This window comes from Eriocheir sinensis, chromosome 10 (genome assembly GCF_024679095.1).
Source record: "Eriocheir sinensis breed Jianghai 21 chromosome 10, ASM2467909v1, whole genome shotgun sequence".
Classification (NCBI taxonomy): Eukaryota; Metazoa; Arthropoda; class Malacostraca; order Decapoda; family Varunidae; genus Eriocheir; species Eriocheir sinensis.
This window is the reverse complement of record NC_066518.1, coordinates 17,382,924-17,395,423: the sequence shown is the minus strand read 5'-3', so window position 1 is coordinate 17,395,423 and position 12,500 is coordinate 17,382,924. Positions and strand designations below refer to the sequence as shown.

Below are 12,500 nucleotides of genomic sequence, written 5' to 3'. Positions count from 1 at the left end.
GTCATTTCTATGACAAGCAATGGCTCTAAAACAAACATCTACCGAACGCCGCCTGTAATTCACGGGACGTGTGTTTGGCAGCTCTCACGGGGGCAATACTTTTTTGTTGCTATGAGTTTAACAGTTCCAAAGCTTTGCAGTAACGTATATAACCCGACAGGATTGACGCTGGAAGAGCGCCGTTCACCAAAGGAAAAAATTGTATCTAATTCAAATCCATTTGTTTTTTCCGTTATGTAATACTATACGGAATTTTCGAACCCCGGGATGTTCGGACAACCCTTACAGCATTTAGTCCAGGAAATCGAGGGCTTGTGTGTGTGTGTGTGTGTGTGTGTGTGTGTGTGTGTGTGTGTGTGTGTTAAGAAGATAGACCTCAACAATAACATGATTGATGAATGATAACTGTAGAAATATTATCATAACTATGAAAATATCAGTTCACTCCTGTTCTAGAGGGGAAAGGCTGACAATAATAATAATAATAATAATAATAATAATAATAATAATAATAATAATAATAATAATAATAATAATAAAAATAATAATAATAATGATAATAATTTTCGTCCCTTATTTCCTGCTCTTCGGCTACATTTATCATTAGATTCTATTTAATGTTTAAATTGCCACGTCCTCCACGAGCCTGACAGGTCTCGTGGCGGGGTGCTGTGTGTTGGTAGTGTTGTTCTTATGTTTGTTTTGTTCCTCTTCGGGTAGTCGCGTTCAGCACGCCTTCCTTTGTTTTGCATCGCGTCCAATTACTGTTTCTCTTTTGTGTACCCTTGCACTTTGTTGTTCCACGGTGTTCAGATATTTTTTTCGGTATATTCCAGTATTCACTAGTTTGAGACACTCACAAATTTCACAGTAATCTGATATTTATTTACTGTGCTTTCAAATACATATTGGTGTGAAAATACTCTAACTAATACATTTAGCAGTTTTTTCCAAGGATTCAGTAGCTTCCTAGTAACTTATCACGCCAGTGTACACACACTCAAATAAGTATCGTTACACATTCAGCACGATACAAACTGACACCAAGGACGAAGCCATTGATAACATGCTACTCATGTTGGTATCACTGCGTGTGTTGGGTGTGGCTTCACTTGCCTGAATCAAGTGAGCGGGACTCGTAAATGAAGCAGTAGAATTTGAGCTGGCACAGTAACGCTTCATGAAATACACAGGTGGAGTCTTAGTCGAAGTGAAATTATCTGTGTTGTATGTAGCACTATAATATTGTCGTGTTTGGGTGATAAAATCATGCTGTAACACTTCACGCACAAGTGAATACTTAAAATTTTGTCCATTTAGGAGATAATAATTATGATAAACACCTTGCGATTTCGCTATAGGAGCGTCGTATATATTACACACGGTTAGAAAAACAGCACAGGCATGGTTGCTTTTATTGTATTAGAATGCTTTTAGCAATGCTTATAGCATTGCAACTTGAAGTTGTGTTTTTTTTTTCAGATGCCCACAGCTTGTTCATGAGAGAAAAGACATGTTCAGTGGAAAATTAGTTCCAGGGTGGCACATCATGAACTGAACTATATCTGACATGCGTTGATGGTTGATGTTTTTGTCTTTGACATGGGGGAGTACTTCTGCCCACCGCTGTTACGTATATCATATGAACATTGTTTTATAATTTGTGAATGTAAAGCAACAAGTGTCACTCAAATCACTCCGTTAACATTATGGTGATATCTGGTATCTCAGTGTCTCCCTTCCTCTCTATCCCTCCCTTACGGGGGTCCTGTCCTGCTCCCCCCAGCAGAGCTGAGGTGGTGGGGGTGATCGCACTTCATCAACCATGCCGAGATTACCGGGTTGCTCAGTGTGAAACTCGTCGGACCCCACTGTAACGATACTTTTTTTAGTGTGTGTACATAACGTAATGTATGTCCAATAGTAATTTATATGACAACCTTTACAAGTATTCTGTTTAGTTTATCAGCATCATGCTCATTGTAATGGATGTCTCACTTATTTAGCGTCCTATTACGGAATTAGACTGTGTAAAACAGTATATAAATTTTAATTTATTGATTTTTTCTTTCCCAATGTCCCCTCACCCCCTCCCCTTGGCCTGACTGCACCGCGCTCCACCACCACCTGCCCTGCTCTGCCAACACGACGCCCCGTCCTGTCTCAACCCTGCCTCGCAACGCCTCGACCCGCCCTGCAATTGCCCCGACTTCCTTCTTCCGGTTGCATCTCCTCGCCCCGGCTCGCCTTCTCTTCGTCCCTCTCCGCCTCACCTCCGCCCCGCCCCGCCCCGTCCCCACAGCTGTTCACTGACGCCTCTTCGCGGAGCATCGGGGCGCTGAACCGAATCAACTTCAACACACGGTTTGTTCTCAAGACACTGATGACCATATGTCCGGGCACTGTGCTGCTCGTGTTCATGGTGTCTTTATGGATCATTGCCTCATGGACCTTACGGCAGTGCGAGAGGTGAGACAGACACGTACAGACCTACACAGAAACGAACAAATATACACACTCTTACACAGAGCCATACAGGTTCTTATACACAGACATACCGTACAGTGTAAAAGCCGTGGTTCAAAAACACAGACATGCACAGAATGAACAGGTATGCAGACACACGCACGCATACACAGAGGAAACGAGAGGTGCGACAAGACACACACATACATGCACAAAAATAAGAACATAGAGAGACACGCAAGAAAACACAAACATAAATAGACTCGCACAGACACCTGCAGGGAAATAGTGTGACAGACACGCACACACATATACAGGCACACAGACATACAGGCCGGATGATGCATAGACACACAGTCCACAAACACCCACTTACATAAGCAGACAGGAGAGCGCGCACACACACACACACACACACACATCCACTTACACAAGCAGACAGGAACGAACACACACACACACACACACACACACACACACACACACACACACACACACACACACACACACATCCAGATCAACATTTTTCAGCATACAAGCAAAACATATTTTTTTCCTCTAATTAAATATATCAAGCTTGCAAAACCAATTTCATTCTAGTTTTCCTTTCAATGATATAACTTATCAAAAAATAATTTGGCTAATACTGATAATCTTCCTCTGGCAATGGTAGAGTGTGATAAAAAATTACATACACATTAACACATATTCAAAACACGGTGGTAATGCCTATATAATATCTGCTAGCACAAAATTATCTCTAGAAATTGTGTTCACTCCCCCCCTCCCTGCACATAACACCCCCACCAGCCCCTCCCCCCTTTCCACAATAGTAAAGTCGTTTAAGAGGAGAGTCGGCCGACGTCGCTGTGGCCGGGTCGCCTCTTTATGCTAATTGTACTCATTAGCGCACTGACTTGACTTTTTATTATATTCATTTATTCATTTTTTGTAGGCACTATTGAAGAATATGCATGTAAAGTGAGCCTCTATATGTTCGTCAGGAGAGATGAATCAAGCAATGAACACACACACACACACAAACACACTCCTTTATTTCCTTGACTACCATTGCAAGAGGAACGTTGAATATCAAGTTATTAGTAATATATCCTTCTTTTCAAGACTATTATGCCGTTTTATGCACTCTAAGATAAAGGCATAACGTTGCACAAGACCCCTCCCCCCTCTACTGGGTTTTGTCACGTGGTGGAAGATGAAGAAGGGAGGGGAAGGGAGGGGGAGGCTGCCGGTGGGTTTACAATGACGACTTTTGATGGTTTATATTCAGTTTACAAAAAAAAACTTTCAGCAAGGAGCTATTTTTACATATTTGAATCCGTCCATCGTTAATTTCTGGTTCATTTCCTGCTGTACGAATATGAGGTAAAAAGATTTTAATATTAAGTTGTTGTTTTTCTCTTTAGTACAACAAAGAGAGCGTGCTTCATCTTTACAAAATTAGAATCACACTGAGACCTTAAAGCCTGAGGGTGGTTTCCCTCGCACAGGCCGAAACGTGTTGAAAATCTTGCAGGAACCCCTTGCTCCATCGTCCCCTTACAGCCAAACTACCCCATTCATTTTTTTTCACATCTATGTAGCCAGATTGAACACTGGAAGAAAAGGGCCGGAAATGTATTGCAAATTTTGTTGTTACAGTGGAAGTCAAAAAACATTATTTGCCCATCGGCTCTCTCTCTCTCTCTCTCTCTCTCTCTCTCTCTCTCTCTCTCTCTCTCTCTCTCTCTCTCTCTCTCTCTCTCTCTCTCTCTCTCTCTCTCTCTCTCTCTCACACACTTTATCTTTCTAACTATCTCCCCCACGTGGGGTGTCGACTTGGAGGCTGGGTTACACTTGTCCTCATTACCTTCTTAATTATTCATCACGACAACGTCCCTCCCTCCAGCGGACACCTGACCCACGAGCAGTGCAGGACGGGCCAGGTGGTGCGGCGGAGGGTTAACACCTGAAATCATTAGCCGCTTACAAACCCTCGCTGCACCTTCCTGTGTTTCCTTCACCTGTGCTGACGCTTCAAATTTGTTTAAATAGTGCAAGTCACCCACAGATCTCCTTGAGTGACATTTAAGGAACTCAAGAGTCAAGCAAAAGTTTAATGTCTAGATAGTTGAAAGTGGTCTGACCAGGGTTTTCCTATAATGGAACAACTTGCAGAGCGGAAAATGTTATGCGTGGCTCTGGTGTCCTTTTTTGAAGTTTCCCTCGCCTCCAGCTCGGCGCTCGCAACAAAGAGTGAACTAGAGAATCATTACCACATAGTCCATTACCCTTTCTGCCAAGGACGCTATATTGTTCCTTAGAGCTCTCCCCTCAAGGGCGGGCGTGCATGCTAGAGCTGCTCAGGACCAGCACAGCCCGGGGGAGGCGGCGGTGGGCTCCAAGGTCGCCAGTTAGAGACCCACTAGTGGCTGAGCACGTGCCTTCCCGCCTGGAGAGTCCAACTCCACCTCCCGCCGCCGTGCTGGGTCCTGACACAAACTCTCCACCATCACTGCCTTATCTGCCTTAGTTTTCATCCTAGATAGAAAACTATACTCGGATCTTGCCAGTACCTCGCCTCATTCACACCAGCAGTGATGTACTACAGCCCAACCTTGATTCTTGGCATTCAATAATGACTTCAATTCTCTTTTTCTTCTCCCTAACTATATATGGTTTGCTCTTGCAGAATATTCATAGCCAGGGAGCTCCAATGACAGCTGGGCTCTCGTACATTACCCTGTTTATCACCATCAGTAATTTTAAGTTATTTTTCCTATTTCCTCTAGTAGTTGTAGTTATGTATACTTTCCTTCTCCATTTTGCTACTTAGATCTTTTTTTTACTAGAGAATATTTGGCTTTTACTCCTAGTCAAGTAATTCAGTACATCGAGTCTTCTATACCATGTTTGATATCTCCCACAAGACAGTAGCCCCAACTTTGCCTGGTCGCGGCGCATTGGTGGTCAGAACGAAAGCAAAAAGACTGCCTTCGAGAAGTATGCATTCATCCCCTTGTGGTGTGATGAAGCATCCGCCTCATCCTCAAGATCAAGTGGGATTTAGTTTCTCTCTCTCTCTTTCCCTTCAAGAGCCATCTTCAAATCCCAGATGATAATGACGATGACGATGCTGAGTCACATCACAGAATATTATTTTTTTCGAAGTCAGTCTTGCAGCAGCCCACCACCACTTCCTCTTCACTGCCCAGCATGCAATAAGTTCTATACTTGATCATTGCTTTGAGATCAAATGACATCTTACCATGTAGCTAAGCAAGTCATTTTCTCCTGACGATGCTTCATTATCTTTATTTGAGATTTCACTTTTGCCAACTCAGGTGATAAGTGTTTCAACTCGACCTGAAGAAATACTAAAATCCACCCCCTACATCCTCCACCCCACCGCCCCCCCTCCTCTCTCTCCTACCTCTTCTTCTGCTCCTGCTCTTCCTAATCCTCTTGACTGTCTTCTTCTTTTCCTCACCTTGTCCGTTCCCTTAATGTTACCCCGTTCCTTTCCTCCTTTCTCCCCTCGTTCCCTTCCGCCTCATCCTTCCCTTCTGTCTCCCTTCCTGTCCTCACACCATTGTTCCCAAACGTCTCCGTATCTTTCCTATTCCCTCTCTTCTTCTATACGATAATCCTGCTCTTCCTCCTCCTTATTTTTTCACCTTATCCTCCTCTTCTTTTTATTACATACCCTATTTTCCCTTTAGTTATTTTTCTTCTTTCCCCCCTACCACCTCCTCCCCTACCACCTTCCCCCTACCACCTCGTCCCCCACCACTCGTCCCACCCCCCTGCCTTGGTGTCTCCCTCCCTGTCCCCCGTGAGGGCTAGTTGGGGCTACGGTGTTGTGGTGGGGCAGCCACGATGGGGACTGGCCCGGAGTACGTCTAGGGCCCAGTTAAGGGAGCCCGAAACATTGTTGTTGCCTTGTTCACTGATGGAGCTTCACTGCTTCTCTGGATGAAGCTCGCCCTCCTTAAGAAGGGTTAAGTGTAATGAAATAAGGGCTCAGTCCTGAACTACAATATAGTACAGCTATGAACACATGGTCTTAACTGTCGCCACGTGCTCTCATTCGTCACGTGTCTTGCTCACGTGATGTTCGGTGTTGTCTCTCTCACTCTCTAACTCCTCCTGGCCAATAGCCATCTAGTTGTGTAGATTGATACCGGCCTGCTTGGTGTATACCGTCAGATTAAGCCCTTGGCATCAAACCACTCCCATTTAAATGTTGCATCCAATCATGTTCTTGCAATGAATCACCCGGTTGATGACCACGCCCCTTACTGGTTGTTGTCCACCCTGATTGGTGTTCAGTGGTTGACCTAACCTCGGGCCTGTCCCGGGAGTCACTCTTAATGGTCATGTCTTGTACTCTATAGGTATCACGATGAAGAACATGCTAATCTGCTTAACGCTATGTGGCTCATCGCTGTCACTATATTATGTGTTGGGTACGGGGATATAGTTCCTAACACGTACTGTGGGAGGACCATCGCTGTGGCTTGTGGAATCATGGTAAGTGGCCGACAATCCCTTGCCCCTCTTACCTGTCACTGCTCTCTCGCTCTCCCAACAGGTACCATGACGAAGAACATGCCAATTTGTTGAACACCATGTGGCTTATAGCGATCACATTCTTGTCCGTGGGGTACGGTGATATAGTCCCAAATACTTACTGTGGGAGGGGTATAGCGGTGACAACAGGCATCATGGTAAGTGCTGCTCGCTCAGGTGCAAGAGCAAACGAGGTTCAGGACGCAAAAGAGAGTTATGATTAGCCTCAACCCAGCCCTCTAAAGCCTTGCGAGTTAATGATGACCACCTCTCTCTTTATAATCCTCTTCATCGTTTACCTTCTTTGGTTATGGTTTGGTTTCACTTATTAATATTATCATTACTATCAGTACAAAACAATAACTATACATAAAAATATATAGTTATATTATTACTAACTTAACTAATCAGTCATGACTTGTATTTTGATTTATTTTCTATGATTATTAATTCACTCTTTAGCTTATTTATTAGTAAGTTTTATATTTTGTACATTGTGCGTTGTATATGCTACTATAATCACTTACTGATATAACTACTACTATTATTACTACTGCTACTAATACTACTAATACTATTGCTACTGCTACTACTATGGCTATTACGGTTTCCATGACTTCCCCTACATCTGCTATTACTACCACTGACTACTTCACTTGTGCATCCCTCACGAGCGCGTGGTAGACGACCTTGCATGAGTTTCTAGCTTGAGGCACCAGGGCTGGGTTTGCACTGAGACGAATCAGCGGAATGTTGACAGAGCCTCCGGAAGGGGCGCTGCGCCGCTCTCTGACTGGCTGGGACTTAGTGAAGCAGCGACGCACCCCCACAGACCAGTGCCATGCTATTAAAGGATGCTTTGTGTTTGTACAAGTAACGTATGACGATTGATGGCAGCCACTTCTGCGTTACTTAAATGAGCGATGAGGCTCGTGGTAAAGCCTTATGCGAATACAAAAATATATTTATGACGTATTTAAAATGCAATGCTCAACTGCGGAAATTCAATATTGCTTGTGAACGTAAATAGGTTTTGGATGCTTTGCCATTTGTGCCAGGCATGGCCATGCAGCTGCAGCGAAAGGAAAAGGCTGTCCTCTTTTTGTTTGTTTCTTATTACCTATATTTGTAGGGACCTCTTGAGTGCTACGTGTTTCCTCTATTGAATTTCTTTAAACTTAACGTCAAGTAAGGTTGCATTTTTCAGGCGTTGGTTTAAGACAAAAACAGTGTTGTGGCCGTAGAGGTCCTCATCAGGGAGCCACCGGGCATACGAGACGAGAGCAGTACCGAGACGCAAGACGGCTCTGCGCCCTTCTTACACGCCACCCTCGAGGTTGTTTCCTCCCCCAGAGCCACTCAGGCCTCACATTCCCTCTCCCCTCACGTCGAGGTGGTGCCCCAAATGGTGGTGCATCAACCGGCGACCACTGTGACACACAAAGCTTTCCTGCCCTCCCCTTGCCCCCTCCCCTCCCCACGAGCCACGACGGCCCAGCAGACCGAGGAATGGCCTAGCAGCGTCCTCTCCGCAGCGGCCTGTCAACAGCTGATGTCCTGCATAGTCTTTCGACGCTAAGGCAGCTTCTTGCTCATGCATGTGTACAGGTCTTTCAGTCATACCCTAAACAGAAGCTTGTAACAAACAAAAACTTAGTCTCTATCTTAATATTTTTAAATACTCTCTTGAATGCTGTCAAATTAAACTAAAGCATCAGTTTTTCTTCAAGCAAGGGAATTTTACTTTTAAACAATGCCATCTTGGTTAACTCTCTGCCTTACAGATACAGTATGAAAGATACACCGGCCAGGGGTGGGGGGCGGCACGCCGCCTGCTCACTGCTGGCAGCTGTATCTCTTTGTGATCACTTTCTTGGTGCATCAAAACTAAATCAAAATCTACATATTGCGATCAGAAAGTCTCTAGTCACGGGTGGGCTTCATTGTGACTTACATCACAAAAACAGTTGAGCGGAGGGTCTACCTTCACGGGCCGCACGCATGTGCCCGCGGGACGGCCGGCAGACATTGGTGCATGAGTTTATATATGCATGGTTCGTTCAACAAAGGAGTGTTCTTGGTGACAGAGTTAAGCTATATATTTACTTATGCATACTTATTATAAGAATATGTTTCATTTTAGGCCAATATGTTTGTCTCCTATATTAGGGTGTACCTGATGAATGATTGCACAATCTGGTTTAGATGTGTCAGATGAGTATTTTATGAGAGTTAATTATATCCCTAAAATATATGAAAGCCTTAATACAGTAAATCTCATTGCCCCGCCCAACACCCCGGATACATGTCCCTCACTACTTAAATGTCAGTGCCACAAAGACGTGATGTTCTTGTCAACAAGTTTCCTTGCCTGACGAGAGTCAAGCAGTGGGTTTGGCGGGAAGTGTGTGGGCGGGGATACACCTGGAGGCCGCCCAGCGCTGGTGGGCGGCAAGACAGGGAGGCACAAAGGGCGGGTGACCACTGCTGAGGTGCGTCCTCCGCCCAACTTGGTGCAAACACGTGCGCCTCACCGCCTTGCCCCCTCAGCGCCGGGAGCCCCAGTAGTGTTCATATTGGTTATTACGTCTAGGACAGTGAAGTTACAGTAGGTAGAGAGTCTTTGATTTACTCTTAGAGATGACAGTTTTAGTTAATTGTTAACAAAAGTTGATAACTAAGCCTAGGTAGACTGTTATTCATTTAATGACCAAATCCCTTGTGTTGCTGATCCTCCAGTGTCACTGAGCCGTTCCACTTATATCACACCTCAGCTGTATAATTAGCTTAATGCTCCCTTTCCTATAGACCTAGATATTTGCAATATTTCATAGTATATATAACACACTATGTTTTGATTTTCATAACATAATCCCCTTCCTCAGAAATGGTCCCCTTTCCATATAATATATACACTTATACATACATACACATCATCATTTTGTGCATATAGTTACACCAACCTAATTGCTTCCTCAATATCAAAATAAGGATGGATTTATACAGAGAATGTGCTTTATCCCGAAATTCTTCAAAAGGCTGAACTAATATATTTTTTCTATGCTCTGCATTCCTTTTGAAACACTTGATGCAACCCTTTCATTTGGGTGTCATTATTTTCACACGCAAAACAAATGTCATTTTGCCACTTAACTAACTTGATTTTTAACCAAATCTACCTTTTCGGCTTATAACCCTTTTTTATCGCTTTATGAGATTCTGTTTTCTCACTCACTTATCATTCACCATTCTGGATTGCCACGAACTAACTTGGTCCATATTCCGATACTTTAACCTTCTGTTTTGCACTCACCGCTCACTCACCCCTAACACTCACCTCCTCTGCCCCTGGAATAACCCATGAGTGCCTTTCTCCGCGTGTTACTAACCTGCCTTCACTGCGTTACCAGGGGGCCGGATGCACAGCGCTACTGGTCGCTGTGGTCTCACGTAAAATGGAACTTTCCCGGGCGGAGAAACATGTCCACAATTTTATGATGGACACCCAGTTAACGAAGAGGGTAAGTGTGTGGGCGGCCGCTGCTTTCTCCTCCCCAGAGCACGACAGCCTGTGTCTGTGAGGACTACCTGCCTCCCTGCCTCCTCTTCCTCCTGCCTGTATAGCTAACGTTCATCCTGGCATCCTGCGCTGTGATGTTGTTCTCATAATCCTGGCGAACAGACGAGCCTTCATAGTCCATGCAAACGACCTCACAGCTACGCAGGCGAGAGGGACAGCAGCCCACTGTTCGGTGTCGTGATAGCTCGGTGTATTAATGTATAGTTATTTTTATATATTTAGATTGATGTTGTATCATTTATATTTTTCTCCCTTTCCCCTTCCCTCCCTTCGTCTCCTGTCATCCCTTTCCCTCCCTGCCTTCCTCCTTTCCATCACCCTCCCTTCCCTTCCCTCCACTCCCTGTCCATCAACTTCTCCCATCGGTATATTTTCATTACGCTCACCAACGTCCTTCACTACCACCACCACCAACAACAACAACACTACCACCACCACCAACACCACCAACACCGCGTGACAGGGCAACGGGTGTATGGCTCTGGTGGTGGCGGTGTTGCTCCACAAAATACAACTACAACCGGCTGAAATGCGAGTTATTATACTAATGCTGGAAAAACAGCTGAACTGGAGGGTAAGGAGCGTGGACATGCATCTTAGGGACCCTTAATGGATGAGCATTTAGTCATCATTAACACACATAGCTTTGGCCTTCCTGTAATGATATGCATGAGGAAATAACCGAGTGATCGACTTAAATCCTTTTTTTTTAGACTTGGATTGCCGGACGAAAGATATATTTTTCCATATGTTATTGGAATTAGCGTTTTTATTTTCGGAATGGGGTGGTTTACCTAGTTTCATTAGATTTCTTTTCGTTACCGAAGACACTGATATAGGAATCAAATCTTTTGAGGTTGTTTCTTGTTCCAGAATAGATACACCATCATATAGAGAGAAAGTTAAGAAAGAAATAACATAGATGTAGACAGCGTGCCAGCCATAGTTAACATTCCCTGACCTTTCCTTATTTACAGTCCAAAGACATACAGTTTGGTACAGAAGATATTCAAAGAAGGATGAAAAAAAGGCAAACGGATACGCAGTGACAATATTTGTGTTAAGTTTCCCTGACCCTCCCATATTACACACAACAAATATTTCGGTTCCAGGAGAGGTAGATTTAAAGAAACAAACACAATACAAAGATTGCGAGTCAATTACTGTTGCCTGTCCTTTCCTTACTGACAATGCACACAAATATACAAACTTTGCTGTTCCCAGAAGAGACAAGAGACAAACAAAGAGAGAAACAATAAGGTAAAGAAAATTGTTGTAGACAAGATGACACTCACATTTAAGATTTCCAGACCTTCCTTATTACAGTTCATACATACACATACATACATTTCGACAAAGCGACAAATAAAATAAAATAAACATAGAGACATTTACGATCAAAATTGCCCGACGTTTGCACACACACACACACACACACACACACACACACACACATACCAAAATACATGACTAAACCAACAAATATTCATCCATCTCAGAGCAGCGAGCATTGTCACCCCCCCCACCCTCCTCTTGAACGGTGGCCAGGTGGGGGAGAGGTGGAAGGGGAGGTGGGGCTGGTGATGGGGGCATGCAGCACCCCTACGAGCTCACCCCCCGCTGCCTACTACAACTACTACTACTACTACTACTGCTGCTGCTGCTGCTGTTGTTGTTGCTCCCCGCCTGCCTACCACCTGTCCTGCCCCCCCCTCGCCCCCCATCGTGCTAAGCTAACTTAGCATTGTGTAGCTAAGTGTGACCCTCCTCATGATCTCCTAACCCTCCTTATTCGTACTGCCTGAGTGTTTTGTTGTGACTAACGGTGTTCTGTGTGTGTGTGTGTGTGTGTGTGTGTGTGTGTGTGTGTGTGTGTGAATGT

The 12,500-nt window shown here is 44.3% G+C and overlaps 1 protein-coding gene across 9 annotated transcripts in view; it reads left to right on the top strand.

Annotated features, from left to right (window-relative positions):
- The window catches only part of LOC126996656 (small conductance calcium-activated potassium channel protein-like), a 176,835-nt gene that overhangs the window by 160,257 nt on the left and 4,078 nt on the right, over window positions 1-12,500 (top strand). For 6 of the 9 annotated variants that reach the window (XM_050857349.1, XM_050857350.1, XM_050857345.1 and 3 more), the window contains 3 exons: window positions 2,303-2,469; window positions 7,061-7,196; window positions 10,449-10,559. In XM_050857349.1, the coding sequence (XP_050713306.1) occupies window positions 2,303-2,469; window positions 7,061-7,196; window positions 10,449-10,559 (414 nt within the window). Of the gene's footprint in view, window positions 1-2,302; window positions 2,470-6,863; window positions 7,000-7,060; window positions 7,197-10,448; window positions 10,560-11,081; window positions 11,193-12,500 lie in introns of all 9 variants that reach the window. The other 3 variants (XM_050857346.1, XM_050857351.1, XM_050857353.1) reach the window with 3 other exon arrangements.